Here is an 18257-nt window from a genome sequence, read left to right on the forward strand (position 1 = left end):
TCTTTTTTAATATTAACATTGAGTTATAAATTTGTATTTTGTTTTTTTATTATTATGAATAATTATATGTTTTTATTGTAATAATGAAGCAGTTGTTTTAGTTTATTTGTAATATATTAAAAAGATGTTTTAGTTTTTAATAGTTATATAAAAAAAAAATTAATTTATTTGTAATGTACTAAGAAATTGTTTGAGTTTCTTCATAAATTTTTTTAAAAAAAATATTTTCATAGAATTTGTTTTTTAAAAAATATTGTTCGGGATTACCCTCTCCCGACCCGAGAGGATCTCGAATGTTCGAGATTACCCGCTCAATTTTTATCGAGACAAAAATCTGGTAAGGTGTTATGGGACGGGTTCCGACCCGATCTCACCCATAACTAAAACTAAAATTGATAATATAGAAGATCAAAATCATAACTAAAGAAATATATAATACGAAAAAACAATTTTCCGTGATTTCATTTACCAAAACAGATAATTGTGTTAAACTCGTCGTTTTTTTTTTTTTTTGTTTTTTCAGATTTTAATTATATAATATAACTTATCAAATTTTGATCAACATTCACAAATTTTATTTCCGTCGTTTTTCTCACATTTATGTAAATTTTTGGGATCTAATTGTAATTACACATAATTTGACTGACGTAAAAGGAAATAAAATAACTACGAAGTTTAAAGATGAGACGCGGCCCGAACCAGAGCAATTTTAATTTTATGATTATGATGTAACCCAATATTATATTTCCACAACTTGTCTAAACCTCCACTCCTGGTCTCTTCTCGCCCTCTCTCTCGATCGTCCTCCGGTGAATTGGCGTTGCCCTAGGCCTCAATTCGCTTTCCTTCTGTCTTAAAAATGGAACATGCTGAAGAAATTGGCGGCGAACATCATGAGAAACATGATGACGATGGAAGACACGATGTTGAGGTCAAAATTTTCTTCTTGTTTTTGTGTTTGGGTTCCCTAAGAAGACGCACTTCGGAATGAGCTTTTGCCTTTACCCCTGTGGATTTCGAGCATACTTAAAGTAGATAAATGTGCCCTAGTTTTTTAGTGTTGTCCTCGCTTTAAGTTGGAGGACAATGAACGATATACTAGCCGTTCACCTTAAATTTCTGTATTTACCCAGTTGACGCATGTTTTGTTTTATTGGTCCTTTCGCTATATGTGATATCACAACGTGTTATTTTCTTGAATAAAACTGAGGGGAGTCTGAAAGCTTTTATTTTACATATTTTCGGATTTTTATTTATTTTGTTTTTCTATATATTTATTGTGTTGGTTGGGAACATTGTAAGAAGCATGTCAAAGAGGGAAAACAAAATGAGTAGGTCAAATTCCTCTTTTTTCCTATAATAATATACTTTGAATGATTATTCCCTCTTGAGTTACACAATATGGATGATTTGAGCAGCCCTTCTTTTATTGGATGCCAATGAACCTTTTCTTGGCATTGATTGTGAATTTATATCTTCAAACCATTTGAATCAACTATTGTTATTGATTCAAGTGCAACACAAGTGATATTTTGTGTTTAATGAATGAAACTTTGGAAGTTTCAAATTTTTGTTTGTTGCATAATTTTGGGTGGTATATGCTATGAAAATAATCGTTGTATTCATAAAAACATGATTCAGGAAGCTAATGCTCGTCTAGAGGAATTAAAGAAGTCCATTGAAGCAAAAATGGCTCTGCGACAGAGTAATTTGAAACCTGAAAGACCTGGTTAGTGTGTTCTTTGGGACATAGTTTACTTTGTTGAAATTTTATAGCTTCAAGAGTTGTAGAGTTGACTTATGATATCTTCTTTGATGTCCGTTTAGGCATTTCATATGGGAAGTCTTTCTATTTGCTAAATAGAATATATTTTTCCAAGGCTACCTTGTTGAAATCTTTTGTGGCATACAATACTATTAAATAAATAAAATGACAGGAAAATCTTCCACAAACTAACAGAAAACATTAATGCTATCAAATTCATGTTTTTGTAATTTTCGCGTGGAGTGTATGTTCTCTCGTGATGGAATCAAAGCTCTTAAAATTAGATATCTAGACCATAAACTGCACTGATGCTGGAGCCCATGTTAGAATCCTCGGCTTGCTTAAAAGCGTTGAGATGGAATAGATAGCGGTGCACATGATTTGAAATAGGATGTGATTTTGATTATGTAAGTGATGTTTCTCAAGTTGTATCTGTTGACTCTCCCTCTCTCTCTCCTTAAGCATACTGTTGGAAATGAACTAGTCTTTATAAGCATATGATATCAAGGGTGATTCAAAAATCATTTCCGTTTTGCATATGGATGCGTGTGATACAGGACTGAAAATTCTTCTATAACTCTGATGAGCTAATGGAGATGAGTGCCATGATAGACATGTGGTAACATGAAATAGTAAGAACGGATTTTTATAATGAAAATTTATTATCTTTTGCTCATGAACAGGGAAGCAATTGATCAACTGCAGCAATTGGTTTTATCAATCTAATATAATCTTGTCAATGTCTAAAATTAATTGTTTCCTCTTTCTGAGAGTGGAATTGGGAATGGTTTTCTTGAGGGTGGAATGGCCTTTTCATTTCTTCTTAGCTTATGATTTTGTTTTTCTGAGATTTTATTCATTTGAAAAGAATAGATTGATTGTTATTCACGTATTCTTGCTGTCACATAAATTTTATACTCCGGGTGATTAGATTTTAACATATAATCACTGAAAGCAAGAAGAGGACAGATTCTTTTTCTTGACTTTTCTACAATGAAACATTGAGATCGAAGGAAGTTATGAAATTTATCTGTTATCACAGAAATACATTTTTTTACACGTTAAATGTTGTTAAGAATTGGTTTATTGTATCGTTTTGTCTGGCGATCTGTACCTCTATGATGATGGTTCAATGAAAGCTTTTATTTACTTCTATCCTTACTATAAGTGGGTTTTAAATAGAATAAATCTTCATGCTCTAATATATCATAGAACTCGCGCAATACTTGTAGAACATTATAACGCTTATATGTGTTGATTTTAAGATGTGATGTCTCTTGATAGAAGCATTAATTCAGCTATATTTTCTCTTACAGACTCAGGTTTTCTCAGGACATTGGATTCTAGCATCAAACGTAACACAGCTGTTATTAAAAAATTAAAGCAGATCAATGAAGAGCAGCGAGAAGGCTTGATAGATGAGTTACGTGGTGTTAATATGAGCAAATTTGTCAGTGAAGCTGTAACTGCTATTTGTGATGCAAAGCTTAAAGCTGCAGACATACAACCTGCTGTACAGGTAGCTGGTGATTTTGGTCAATTTATTTTACTTCAGTGTTTGTATTTTCATCTTTTTAGTCGAACAAGTACATGAAAGTATCCATATGGACAGTATGGGTGTCAAATATCTCACTAGTGAGCATAGTTATTTTATCTTATTTGACGGTCTAGTTTCTCTCTTTGTTCAAAATGATTTTATGAATGATCCACTACAAGGTTTTCATGTTAGGTGCATGGCGAGAATTTTCCGATTTTGGTTGTGCGAGAAAAAAGCTTCTTGTACAATCTTATAGAGTGGGAAACTTAAATTATTCATGAATCAATCATCTCTGGCTGATGTAAATTAGATATCATTATCGTTATTCTAATTAGATGTCTGCCTGATTCAACGTCTTCTCTCTTTCTTTTTTTCCTTTCGTGTGGATATTTATTTGACTACTAGTCTCTGGTTGATCTTATTAAGCCATTGATGGAGATGATTATCTATTTCAATAAGAGAGAATGATAACCTAGATAACAGGTATCTTATCTTTTTAATTTGGAAAATATCATATACTTCTTTTGGATGTGCATCTCACTGTTCTCACACGAGTAACAGGCACAATGGGAAAGGCTTCGACTCTTGGAACCTTTTAGTTCTTGTATGGATTTTCTCAGGAAGCTTGTGGTTTGGTTGGTTTGCTTTCCATGGACCATTTTCCAACTTTGAAAATGAAACCAGATATTATCCTCTTATTTTTATTTTCTTTACCAAAAATATATTTCACTCATTTCACCTCTGCATAATCATTGCTTAATTTAATTTTTTATTCATTTGTACAAATATCATGTTATCATATTATTTTCTAAAATGTTATATATTAATTTTAAGTTTTTCTACAAAATAAAAAAAATTAAACGAATAAACGCATTCTATATTTCTATTATAACTTGACGTTTATAGGAAATGATTTAGGCATATTAGAATAGTTATTTGAATGAGATGAAAGATGCTAGATGATATCCTGTCTCCTTCGGCCTGTGAATTTTACTCTGCTGAACGCTATGCAGAAGAACTCAATTTGACTACTTAAAGAAGATTTTAACTTGTACTCGTAGCATGAAAAGTCTTTATAAAAGCAGGTTGCCTTTGGATTGAAATTTTGTGTGAAACAATTTGTGCTTAGAAATATATGAAATTCATTAGATTTATCCAAACAACATTGTGATCACTAGCCTAACTGCACTGTGGTGCAATATTACATCAATTACTAGCAGGGACACACATTATTATGTTTTTAAACATTGGGGCTTCTACAATGCATTCAGAACTCAGAAGTTTTCTTGACAAAATGTTTTTATGGCTCCAGATCTGTTCTTTACTTCATCAAAGGTACAAAGATTTTTCACCTTCTCTAGTTCAAGGTCTCACTAAAGTTTTTGCGTCGGGAAAATCTGTCGAGGATTTAGATACAGACAAAAATTCAAGATCCATGAAGAAACGGAGTACTCTTAAACTTCTATTGGAACTTTACTTTGTTGGAATTATAGAAGATTGTGGCGTCTTTATAAATATCATCAAGGATCTCACTAGCAATGAGCATTTGAAGGATCGTGATGCAACCCAGACAAATTTGTCTCTTCTTGGCAGTTTTGCACGACAGGGAAGATTTCTGCTTGGGTTTCCACTAACTGGATTTGATATTCTGGAAGAGGTACAACACTTTTGAGATGTTTTCAGATTCATGAATTAAATCATTATTTGAAATGTATTCTGTTGTGCTTATGTCTCTGGTTAATTGTCCTTTTCAATTGATGCATAATCCCCTACTCGGTTAATTATGAGTGGTGTTCTGTTCCATTCTGTAACCTTTTTATTGCATATAATATATTCCCCCTTACACTTGGCAAGTTTTTCAATGTGATTGTTTTTCAATTATGGAAGTTGACCAGAATTCTTACCTCTTGTGATAAATGGTGTTATGGAGGTCTGGGTTAATAATTGTTTTAACCCCTTTTTCTTCTGAGAATTACAGTTAATGTCATGGCTTATCTTGAAACTTCTATATTCTTTGGGTTGCATTCTGAAGAGATTTAAGTTCTGATTAGCTTTTACTTGTGAATGTTGTGGGTGTTCTCTGAGTCAGGATTCAAAATTTTATGTATGTGTCAACCTCACAAGATTTGGTCTACTTTTACGTAAAGTTTCAATCTCAAATAGTAGTTGATTGGGATGATTGACTATTTTTGCAAAAAAGATAAATAGTGCTCAATCCGTACTTGAGGCGTAATTGGACAAGTGTGTGCTTATTTTGAATTTGGAGCTATGAATTTGAAAATTTATATTTGATTTACTGATTTTTAAGTGTTGGGGACATATTTTCCACAGTTTTTCAAGGAACTTACTGTTACAGCTGATCAGAAGAAATTCTTTAGGAAGACTTTTCAAATTTACTATGATGCTTCCGTGGAACTTCTCCTGTCAGAACATGCTGTAAGGAGTTTTACGCGTTTTGGTGCTGAACTTAGAATGAAATTTCATCTGATTGAATTATTTTTGTGGTGAAATGTAATGGTTCATACTTTCAATTCCTGAATGACAGTTACTTCGCCAAATGGAGCATGAGAATGCGAAGATTTTGAATGCTAAAGGTGAACTGAGCGAGGAACATGCTTCATCTTATGAAAGGCTCCGTAAATCATATGACCATCTAAGTCGTGGCATCTCATCGTAAGTTACTTGTCCTAGACTTGTTCATTGAGGTTATATGTAGCATCTGTAATGATTCTCTTTTTATGCGTTTGATTTTGTACTTTATTTTTTTTAGGCCGTGTTTTTCAGTTCTGAAGTTTTCATCCACCTCACGCATGGATCCACTGAATTAAAAATTTATTATATTGTTTTATTTAGTTTAGCTGAAGCGCTTGATTTGCAACCTCCTGTGATGCCAGAGGATGGTCATACAACCAGAGTCACATCTGGGGAGGAAGTTCTATCACCTGTTTCCAGTAAAGATTCCTCTGCTCTTGAAGCCCTTTGGGATGATGAAGATACTAAAGCTTTCTATGAATGCCTACCGGATCTTAGGTGGTTTTTTCTAAGGTTTATTGGAAGTCTTCTTCTAATGAATTTATGAGGGCTAATATAACTGGGTTCATTTCCCCAGAGCATTTGTTCCTGCTGTCTTGCTTGGAGAGGCAGAACCAAAGTTGAATGACCAATCTCCAAAGACTCAGGAACTACCGACTGTAAGAAAGTTACCTTGTTTTTACAACTTCAATGACATACGCTTGGTTGACTTTTTCAAGTTAATTTTGGTAACTTCTGCTGGATGCCAGAAGAATCTTATGAGGTTACTTCAGCAAGCATTAAACGTGGTGTTTCTTATCAATATTTGCTCCCCACCCCACCCAAAAAGCACCACATACCCTTTTCACCTTTTTAATTGGGAATGTGTGTCTATGTAGGGAAGGAAAGAATGGTAGGTGTTCTGGAGAGGAGGCAATAAAATTTTTAAGCCCTAACATAAGTGCGGGTACAATCTTGAGAATTGGCAAAAATAAAAATATTTATCTATATTGTTTTGTGAAGGTTTGTGTTCCCATCCCATTGTGGAATAGCTCCTTGAACAATACAGACTGTTTGAAACTAGAAAATTTAGGTGCAACTCCGATCTCAAGGATCAACAAAAAAATTATTTGTAGTATTTTGTGAAGATTTGCATTCTGGTTGAAGATTAGCTATTTGCACAATACAAACTGCTTGAAAGATGCTCTTTTATGTATGTCTTGGCTGTCCAAGGATAAAACTGTTATATGTTGTGGTCACTGGATTATCTGTCCATATGGGTTGTAGTATGATTATAAGATGCTTTTTGAGGTAAATATGGATGCGGCTATTTGTGTTCTCATTTCTTGGTGATCTTGTGGTACTGTTAATTCCATCTCTTAACATACATCAACTTTTTGTAGGATTTGGCTTCTGAATCAGAAAAGGATCAGATGTCTACCCTGGAAAACTCAGAGGCTTCTGGATCTGAAGCTTTAGCAGATGATAAGCAAGATAAGGACACAGAAAAGGGCAAAGAACCCGAAAAAGAGAAGGGAAAGGAGAAGGATGCTGAAAGACGAGGAGAAAACGAAAAGGACAAAGTTAAAGGTCTTGATGGAACAAATCTCGAAGCTTTGCTACATAGGCTTCCAAGCTGCGTGAGCCGTGACCTGATTGATCAGTTGACTGTAATCTTCATCTCACTCTCTCATGCGTCATGGAGGATTTTCTTACTTTTGTAGCACACTTGCGTCAAAATGATATCTTGTCGGTCTCTCATTGTCTTTTCAGGTTGAGTTTTGCTATTTAAATTCAAAATCCAGCAGGAAAAAGCTTGTGAGGGCTTTGTTTAATGTCCCAAGGACGTCTCTGGAGCTCTTGCCGTACTATTCGCGCATGGTTGCTACACTTTCTACTTGCATGAAGGATGTCTCTTCCATCCTTTTACAGTTATTGGAGGAAGAATTCAACTCTTTGACAAATAAGAAGGTCAGTATAATTAATATAGCTACCTGATGCATTGGATTTGAACATATTTCTTATACCTAAGTGCAATGCAGGATCAAATGAATATCGAAACAAAGATCAGGAACATTAGATTTATTGGAGAACTTTGCAAGTTCAAAATTGCCCCAGCTGGAATGGTTTTTAGTTGTCTAAAGGTAATGGTGAGGCAATTATCATGAGTATGCTGTTGAAATTTTTGGGACTTTCTTCTTAAGATTCTTCGCATTTATGAAACTCGATGAAATTCCTCTTCAATTCTTGGGCAGTAGCTTTGTGTTTGCAAATAAAACCGAGGCTGAAAACTGTTCTCTTCTTTACTAGCTGACTGATTCTGCTGACCTCAGGCTTGTTTGGATGATTTCACTCACCACAATATCGACGTTGCTTGCAATCTGCTTGAGACATGTGGCCGCTTTCTCTATCGGTCACCAGAAACCACAGTGCGGATGTCAAACATGTTAGAGATACTAATGCGCTTGAAAAATGTCAAAAACTTGGATCCCCGTCAGAGTACTTTAGTGGAAAATGCTTATTATTTGTGCAAACCTCCTGAAAGATCTGCACGAATCTCGAAAGTTCGTCCTCCTTTGCATCAGGTATATTTATATAAATATCTTTGGATTTTCCACATTATAGGACTGCACAGTGGGTTTTTACCTTGTATGTGTTGTATTTTTCAGTATATCAGGAAGCTTCTTTTCTCTGATCTTGACAAGTTTTCAATTGAGAACGTTCTACGACAATTACGTAAGCTGCCTTGGAGTGAATGTGAAGAATATCTTTTGAAGTGTTTTTTGAAGGTTCACAAGGGAAAATATAGCCAGATTCATTTGATCGCATCACTTACTGCTGGTCTGAGTCGATATCATGAAGATTTCGCTGTTTCTGTGGTTGATGAGGTTTGTTCTTTGGTGCTGCCTTTTGTTTTGGAAAGTTTGTATGAATGCAAATTGCAATGGAATCTCTTGTATTTTATGTGGAATGATAACTTTTTTGTAGAGATTTCAGTTGATAGAAATTATAATAAGATATGCCGTTCTATTTTGCATTTAGGTTTTGGAGGAAATCAGGCTAGGGTTGGAGTTGAATGACTATGGGATGCAGCAAAAACGTGTTGCATTCATGCGGTTCTTGGGCGAACTGTACAACTATGAACTTGTTGATTCATCTGTTATTTTTGATACTCTCTATCTTACTCTTGATTTTGGGCATGGAACTATGGAGGTACGGAATTGCTGAGTTTTAGAATTTTCAGTCTTCCATGTCTTTTTTACGTTTGGTGCATCTATGTTTGCTTTGGTTACATGTTTTAATTCTCCTTTATTTCCTGTCATAGACATTACAAGATTTTCTGTCCATTTTCTCAGCAAACGCCTATTTGTGATAAGCATTCATTAGTTATTTAGTCTCTGACCCAACCAAATTCACTAATCATTACACGTGGTTAGATTTCTTACAGCATAAAATTGGGGAGGTTTCAACAAAAATCCAACTGATGGTGTCTTAGATTTGATCATGCATTGTTAAGTGACTTGAACAGTGTGTGCTTATAGATGCCGACAAGTTTGAGTTCCAGAACAAGATGTACTTCTTACTTGGTTTCCATTATGGCATGATGTATGATATATGGATATTTAATTGTTGTGAGGTAATGTGCTGCATACTTTGTCTTTTGTACGCGCATTCGCATACATTTAACCAAAACCAAATTGTTTCAGATGAGATGTACACCATTTGATTTTTTATGGGTTTTTACGTCGCATGCATGAGGTACCGATATCGGATAAATTATAGCTGATTATGCGGATACAGCATGATTCCCATTGGCAGGAAGAATCTAGAATAACAGGGCACAATTTTTTTCTTCGTATATACACTTGTAATATTTACTCATCCATTATGTTAGTGAAACATTTTGGAGTGTTGAAAATTGAAATCTGTGGGTGTAAAGACCTTTACTGCCATATCTATCCTTTTAATTTGGAAATATTTCTAATCTGATGTTCTTCTGTATAGCTAATATTGCTTGTGATTATGTTAAAAATCAAACATTGAACATGATTTATGTTTTATTGCATTTCAGCTTTTCATGGTTAACTACCATTGCCCCACTACAAATGTATTAGATTGGATTTGAACTTTATCTGATGAGAGGCTTTATTGTTATGATACCAGCAAGATATACTTGATCCTCCGGAGGACTGCTTTCGTATAAGAATAATTATCACACTTCTCCAGACATGCGGGCATTATTTTGATAGAGGTTCATCGAAAAGAAAGCTTGATCGGTTCTTGATTCATTTTCAACGATACATTCTGAGCAAAGGTTCCATTCCCCTGGATATTGAGTTTGACCTGCAGGTCTGTATACTATGATTTTTTCTGGCTATATCTTCATTTTGACAATGTGAGTTATTCTGTCAACCAGAATAGTTGCATTGCTCAGATTGTCATGCCTATGATAGAAATATTTAATTTGAAACTGGTCCTCGTTTAATATTTCTTTTTAGAGAGTTATTCTATTGTTACTGAAGCACGCAAGTTAGAATTGTTGGTCCTATTTACTTTTCGTTCATTCCTTTATCGTCTCACTTTATAAATTGAGAGTTTTTCAGGACGTGTTTGCTGATTTGCGCCCAAAGATGACTCGATACTCATCATTGGAGGAGGTTAATAATGCTCTAATTGAACTTGAAGAGCATGAACGTAGAGTTTCATCAGAGAAGGCTCAGAATGAGAAACATTCAGACTCAGAAAAACGTCATAGCAGGACGAGCTATTCAGACTCAGAAAAACGTCATAGCAGGACGAGCTCTGGTGCTTTATCCATGAATGGACAAAATCTTGTTAATGGCACCGAGGAAAATGATGATTTGTATCAAGAAATTGTCGGCGAGACGGATAGCGATTCTGGTAGTGGCACTGTTGAGCGCGTTGATCATGATGATGAAGAATCGGAAGGAGAAAATCAAGATGACGGTTGTGAAAGTGAGGATGATTACGAGGAGGGAGGTCATCCTGCTTCAGATGAAGATGATGAAGTACATGTCAGGCAGAAGGTGGCAGTGGTAGACCCTCAGGAGGTGGCTGATTTTGATCAAGAACTGCGGGCTTTAATGCAGGTATTGTTTGAAACTAGTGTTTTTTAACTCAGTTATGCAATCCCAATAGTCTTGGTAACAATGCAAACAAGATGAAGCTTTAAAAGTTCTCCCATCCACTTGTTCTCTAGTGTAGAGGCAAAAATGAACAATAGGCTTGGCCCGTGTATAAAAATTATATATTGGATATGAGCAGGAGAGCTTGGATTCGAGAAAGTTGGAAATGCGCTCTCGCCCAGCGATAAACATGATGTTGCCAATGAATTTGTTTGAGGGTTCCACGAGGGAACACCATGGGAGAGGAATCGAAGGAGAAAGTGGCGACGAGATGACTGATGAAGGAACTGGAGAAGCTAAGGAGGTGCGGGTGAGAGTTCTGGTAAAGCGTGGAAACAAGCAACAGACAAAACAAATGTATATTCCCCATGATTGCTCCTTGGTTCAGGGTACCAAACAGAAAGAGGCAGCTGAGCTTGAAGAAAAACAAGACATTAAACGACTTGTTTTAGAATACAATGATAGAGAAGAAGAGGAACTCAATGGAGGGACACAACAACCAGGTTGGACTCAAAGTGGAGGCAGAGTTGTGAACCGAGGCAATATGTTGGATGGACAGAATAGGACTTCTGGTTCAAGGCATCGACATCTGTATCATTCAGGTGCTGGCATTTACTATGGCAGGAGAAGGTAATTACGGTAATTTCATCACATTCAAACATTGCAGAAGGAGCTGATGCTTTTGCTGAAGTTACCCCTTGCCAGTGGTATGGATTAAAATCTGGCGCCCATGGATCACCATTTGACCGAAGAGCAATCTTTTGTTGTCTCCTCAACCAGTGGGGAGATGCGACAGCAAACTTTTTTTGTCTCCACAACCAGTGGTGAGATGTGACGATCTTTTGCTGGCTCGATAGCCGGTGGGAAGATTTGAAATCAAAGCTTGAAGGAGGTTGCATCTGGATGTGTTAATATGGTTCGTGCAAGAGTAATTTACAGGTACTTGCCCTTTTGATGTTAGTAGTTAGATATTACCTTTGGCCTGGATTTGTATGAATCAGTATAGCTTGTCCATATACGATTCCAACATCATGTATTAATTCCCTTGCTCTTGCTCGGAGGCTAGATGGACATATGGCACATATTAATGTTATTATTTGCCTCTCGCGTGGTGTTTGTGACAATCCCGTTAGTTTTTAAGATGATTAAAGATATATAAACATTTTGAGCTTGTTTGGTGCAAAAACATACTTGTTCTCTTGAATCTTTTTTTTCTTCGTCCGAACAATTGTTCTCTTGAATCTTGATTTTGTGATGTTGCAACCCATGTGCAACGTGCATGTCACGTATAAAAATTAAAAAGAAAGCGCGAGAAAAGGGCAATTGGACAAATTGAAAAAATCCATGAAAAATCAAAGTGCATCGTCATTCAATTAATTGAACTAAAGGGAACATTGTAAACTTGTGCACCACAACCTGTCAATGTTGCGGAGAAACCTTTTCAGATTACATGCTGGTAATTTTCAGGTTCAAAACTCCATTAAATTTAAGAATCTTAACTCTTAAGACTATAGCACGTAAATGTGCCAGCTTGCACTAACATCCGTGAACAAACGAACCTTGCTATGGAATCTAGTGTTTTGCTACACAGAATTAAAACAAAACTGTTCGGATCTCAACACTACCTATGTAGCTGATACTAAGATATTGTCCCCTTTACCGATCTCTTTTACATTAGGTATAGCAACGGCTCAGATTCAAAAGACTCCAAGTAATGTGGCAAAGGCAAAAACCAAAAACAAAGCCCCACCGATGAATCCAACCTGATTCAGTCACAATGGTCAGTAGCATGTTAAATATCATCAATTTATTAAAGTTTTTGAAGATGAAAATTTATTTTTACCAATTTTTCGGAAATGTAGCGCGATAGGAACGCCCCTCCAACTATAGCAATTAAAGTTGCCAGCAAGTGTCCTGCAATGGCTCCACCTGCCACGCCCCACGGAGACTACATTTGAGAAAAATATTATTGGTACAATGAGGTTTGGAGAGCAAAATATAGTGAAACTTCAACTGAGAGTTTAGGAAGCTTATACCTGAGCTGCACCGAGGGCTATTGTAGCTAACATTGAACGGTCTCCCCATTCCTACGAGCAGGAGACAATGCAATCAGTCGATATTTCCATATACTTTTGTCTATGGGAGAAAATATATTTAAAGTTAAGACTATGGTTGAGAATTTAAAAGCAGCATATTGCGGTAGCAGCAAGTGAATATACATTCAAAGTGGAAACATATAAGAAGGTTATAGCACATCTTAGAGGCACCTATGATTGGTAAAAGGAAATGCTTACAGCAAAGAATATTAGGCTAAACGACTTCCACAGAACCTCAAGCGGATTTGAAAGATGATTTGACGCCTTTATACATGCCAAAGGTAGAAGATGTTAATTGAAACATAGATAGAAGACAAAAAAATTGTTCGAATTCAGGATGATTACCTTTTCCTTAACAAGTTCTTCAGCTTCGGCAAATTCATCAGATTCTTTGTTGCTTTGATCATCAGTTTCGGCTACTTTGGATGGAAGGTCCCATGCATCTTTAATTGATTTTAGACCAAAGAACATCAGTAGGGCTACTGCAGCATATTCTCCAATTGGCAAGGCTGTTCATACAATAACTAATTTATCAGCAGCCATTGCTGCAAGAAGAAAAGGATGGTAGACAAAAGACGATTTTCATGTCGGTGAGTGATCAGGCTCAGTTTGTTGAGTTGTTATGCTATAATTGATGCACATCTAGTTAAATATCTACCAATTGTCACGTTTCAATTTTCATTTGTAGGAGCGAGAAATGTTGATTACACCAGCAAAAGGAACAATTGAGTTGCAAAGATGAGAGAAAACAAATGAACAAGGCACCAGACAGGTTTGGCAGAGAACATGCCGTAGTTAAGATTGCAAACGAGCGGGCTGAACAAAAAATTGTAGTTTGACACCGAACGCACCACAGATTAAAAAAATTAAATATCCCCAAGAATTTCTTAATATTAGTATTATCTATGACAACTAGAGTCCTTTTTATTGAGCTTAAAAACTTTGTGCCTTTACGATGTTCTAAAAATTTCTCCATCGATAAGAAATTTCAGGCTTTCCACGTTTCAATTGCTCCTTTCATGCATCCTTCCTCACGCTAATGTAGGCAACACTTACATAATGATACCTTTAATGCTGCCTGAGGTCAGGCACAATCCTCCTCCACATATCCTTTGATATGTGTGTTGAGGGAGGGAGCGTATGTGTAAGAACTACTGCTTACTTGTTTGAAATTGAGCAGGCACCGAGTGAAATATCCGACCAATTATGACAGATAGGATAGTCATAAGTGATAGAGCACCCATTGATCCTAAAAGGACCTGTCCACAGTTAATGGAAGTAAGAACAATGCTCTATCAATTAGTATCGGCAAAACTACTGATTCAAAGAAAATAATGTACATGCATGAAGTTCTGTACATCTATATTGCTACTACTCCATAAGTCGTTCATATAAATATTAACCACGTTTAAGTGCTGCATATGGGCAAACTTAATTATCAAAATCACAATTGTCAAGATCGCAGAACCACAATTAACTCATTAAATTACACTCAGCGGCAGACATTCGAAATAAGTAACACTTGATCTTTTTCTTTTCCAGTTCTATTTAGCTTTCAAAAGCTTTTGAATTGAGCAGTGCGATCATGCATTCAAGAAATTATGTTCCTGCATTGACTGGTTACTTCTATATGTTTGGAAACACCAACACATCAGCTTATTCACAAATATGTGTGATCATTTTCTAGTCTTTGGCCCCATCAAAGCAAATGATACTGAGTTGTCTCCTGTTTATTGTGAGATGAAGCTAAGTTCAAGATTTCTGAGCCAAGTTCCGAAACTTGTTTTCACACTGTAAATTTTCAAGCATGCTAGCAGCACAAAACACGCCCATTATATTAAAGACAAAAACAAACCATATCAGATTCAACACTAGCTCATGCATATGGGAATCGAGTAGTAAAAATAATTCATACTTGCAGATGCGCAACAAAGATTAAGACAAATAAAAGAGGGTAAGCACAGGGAGAGAGAGCAAGAGGGATTCACACCAGAATTTTGTCATATTGCATGGCCAAGAGTGCAGCGATAAAAAAAGTCTGCAAAATCAAACGTTAAATTTTGAGTGGAGTGACATCTGTCTCTATGCATGAACCTAAAGTAGTTGAATTATCATAAAGGAGGATATAAGGAATATTGTATAATTTAACCTAAAACACTTGACTAATCACCAAATTTATCAGAAACCCTATATTCAAGGTAGAGTCAGAATTTTATCGACCGGGATAAATTTACTAAATCTTAGAGACCAAAACTTTTGATTTTAGAAAACTTCCCCCCCCCCCCCCCCCCCCCTCTCCCACCTCTGATTATGCTTCTTATAAATACATGATATTTCAAATGACTCTGAAGCACGAATTTTTGTAATAATGAAACTATCGAAGCTGACACTACATAGTGAGGATATCACAGACAACCGATGAATTTCCCTATACAAACACATTTACATTTTGCATGTCGCGCCCTATATCCATGAACATTAGGTACTACTTTTTCTATGCCATAATTCAACACAAGTATGAAAAGATTGAATTTTTTATATTATTGAAGCCATTGTACCTAATAATTTGCCTAAACGAAAAACAAAACTACAAACAGCTGAATATGGGCTAACCTTGCTTCTAAACGAATTTTCTACTTATTTCTGTTCTATGCTAGCGTACTTTCAGTAATATGCGTATATGAAACTTCAAATTTTGCTGTGTTTTACCTTGTCTCCAATCTCAGAAACAAATATCAATGAAAATGCAGCAGTGAATCCTGATTTTGCAATAGCTGGCAATATTGATGAAGGCCCTCTCCCAAAGGCAATCAGTAAAAATACCAAACCGCATGCAACAAGAACAAGAGCAATTGAGATAGGATAAGGGATTCGATCAGGAGATGCCTCACTGCCATTCATGAGAAGTTAATTATATTAGACAAGACAAGGACAGGATTAAGTTGGATCATCCTTAACAAATATTTGTGCCGACGATGATTTGTAAGAAGAAAAAAATTGTCATAACAATCAGTGTTTTACAGACTAAAAGATGTGCATATTCTTCACTTTTTTTATGCATGGATCGCAATTAAAAATAATTACATTCTGGATTGGTAACTTTCATTATTTTTTCAGCTTATGAAGTAGTTGAAGTGGGTAATGTCATAAGAATGTCAATTTTTGCTTAAATGAGTTACTATTAATACAAAATCAGCTTGTATATGAGAATGAGAACAAAACTAGAGAAAAAACAGATTCTTCATTCCCTAACAATCCTATAACACATCTAGTATAATTGTCGAAGATACTACTATTTTTCAGAAGAATGAGCCTTTCAAGATTTTATTCAACAGTGCCATCAATTTCGCAAGGTCATTTCCCATAAATAATCTCACTGCTAACTGAAAATTATCATCAAAGAAAGAACACTAAAAGATCACGAACATTTTAGATGAAGGATTAATGTGAGCTCCGCCACTGGAGAAACTTTCCTTGTGATTTTCTTCATAGTCTCCAGATCCAGTTCCGACATTTAATGAATGAGCTATGATTGTTCTGCTCCTCGCACATAACCGTGGTGCCTTCCTATAATATACTGTGAAAAAGTAGCTGTCATCACCACCAGATTGAAATGTGACACTCTCATTGACAAAAAGGCTTCTTGAAGAGAATTTATCACAGCCATCAGTACCAAAGACTTGAAAACATGAACTAAAATGTCAAAAGAAACACGTTGAAGATTTATGTGAAGGGAAACCAGAGTAGGATTTGAGAATACTTGGACCATACTTGCTGATATCCAATATCCATAGTGGAAGCTAAATCATTATATGGATTGAAACAATCAAAGTCAGACATCCAATCTACCGCAAAAAATTACCCGATTAGCTAAACACCAGAAAATCAGTAGAAATATGTTTAAGTAATATTAGGTGCATTTTACAACGTGAGAAAGAATGGTACAATGACGGCTTTCCCTCATCAAGATTAATTCACTTCTAAAAGCTCATTCCATCTGAATGTACCTAAACACCAACACCCCAGCCGCAATTTTTAAATTTTAGCAGCCCAATTTCAATAAATATGAGTAGAAACACACAAGATTCACAAAGATCGGCTCCCTCATTACCTAAGCAGGACAAATAAAAGATTCAATCTCTAAGCTGAATAAGAACAGTCAGACCGAAAACAGTTGAAAGAACTCACGTGAAGATGAAGATTGTGCAAAATTTCTGCTGGCCAATGAAGAAGCAAAGGGTAGTTTATTAATGAAAGCAAATATGGGACGGAGCTCGTTCTTGCTCACATTTCTTGATGCTACTAAAACCTGGGGTACCTGAAACGCCAAGAGTTGCATTTTTTTTTCCCTATTTTTTAATGTTAAATTAAATAAACTTGAATGCCATAAATTCTTGTCCTGATAACTTGTCTGAATTGTCTACAAATGGAAGAAAAAAGAGCAAAGGATTTGGAAATTGGAATTGTTGAGAAGATGATGAGGTTTGAGAGAAGCCTCGTGTGCGTGTGGTGCCTTCTGTCTTGTATTTCAAATATATATAATTAATGCGATTTTCCTTTTTTTTTTTAAAAAAAAAAAAAACAAAAACTTGACAAATAAACAGAGGGTAATATTTACTTCGTGAATTATATTTTTATTTTCCATAAATTATAATTTTATGAGCTAATAAATTATTATCTTCGAAAATATTTTAGCTAAATCCAGGACAATTATAAAATATTTATTAACATTTTTTATGTATTTGAGAATCACATTATTTTAAAGAAAATCGCATTATTAATATTAGATAAGAACTAATCTTTCGAGAAAAATATAATTGTATCTTTTGTATAATAATATTAAGATTTATTTTCTAGCATGTGTATGTTATGTTGATCTTTGGGTCTCTATAGTGACAACTGACATATGTTCACTCAGGAAAAAAAATAATAGCGATTATATAATTCATTTTTATGATTAATAAAATATATATGATTGCAAAATTCTCCTAACAAATTCGTTTTAAAAAATTTTACGCCATCAACACACTGATACTAAATTTAAAAATGAATTTCCAGTAATTTCATTAGTGAAAACACAAAAATAATTAACTCAAAAAATTTATTCGTCTCAATTATCTGAAAGATGTATTTAATACGATTTTCATTTTCGGAAAGCATCGTTAAAAAAAACTTTTATTTTTCTTAGAAATTAAATTGAG

General features: G+C 35.2%; 2 protein-coding genes across 3 annotated transcripts; one reads left to right on the forward strand and one right to left on the reverse strand.

Annotated features, from left to right (window-relative positions):
• The first annotated feature begins 719 nt into the window (after positions 1–719).
• On the forward strand, positions 720–12134 carry LOC140882576 (regulator of nonsense transcripts UPF2). Its single transcript, XM_073288657.1, has 17 exons — positions 720–931; positions 1642–1729; positions 3082–3284; positions 4615–4959; positions 5634–5738; positions 5848–5975; positions 6156–6332; positions 6412–6493; positions 7217–7483; positions 7587–7784; positions 7856–7957; positions 8147–8398; positions 8483–8701; positions 8856–9026; positions 9978–10163; positions 10418–10924; positions 11100–12134. The coding sequence occupies exons 1-17, from the start codon at positions 860–862 to the stop codon at positions 11592–11594; spliced, it is 3597 nt and encodes a 1198-aa protein (XP_073144758.1). The 5' UTR covers positions 720–859; the 3' UTR covers positions 11595–12134.
• A 171-nt stretch (positions 12135–12305) lies between these two features.
• LOC140891048 (protein PAM71-homolog, chloroplastic-like) lies at positions 12306–17549 on the reverse strand. 2 transcript variants are annotated; one of them, XR_012152410.1, is made up of 10 exons: positions 17245–17549; positions 16483–16633; positions 15766–15946; positions 15047–15094; positions 14219–14315; positions 13402–13565; positions 13255–13320; positions 12997–13047; positions 12804–12889; positions 12306–12723 (listed from the first exon to the last, which is right to left on the reverse strand). XR_012152410.1 is itself a non-coding variant. In XM_073299290.1 (10 exons), exons 1-10 carry the CDS (start codon positions 17393–17395, stop codon positions 12658–12660), a joined length of 1080 nt encoding a protein of 359 aa, XP_073155391.1. In that variant the 5' UTR covers positions 17396–17549; the 3' UTR covers positions 12306–12657. The 2 variants fall into 2 exon arrangements, 1 of the variants encoding a protein (XP_073155391.1); XM_073299290.1 differs by having other exon boundaries at positions 12804–12908.
• Positions 17550–18257: the final 708 nt, after the last annotated feature.

The sequence above is a fragment of the Henckelia pumila genome, chromosome 1 (genome assembly GCF_033568475.1).
Source record: "Henckelia pumila isolate YLH828 chromosome 1, ASM3356847v2, whole genome shotgun sequence".
NCBI lineage: Eukaryota > Viridiplantae > Streptophyta > Magnoliopsida > Lamiales > Gesneriaceae > Henckelia > Henckelia pumila.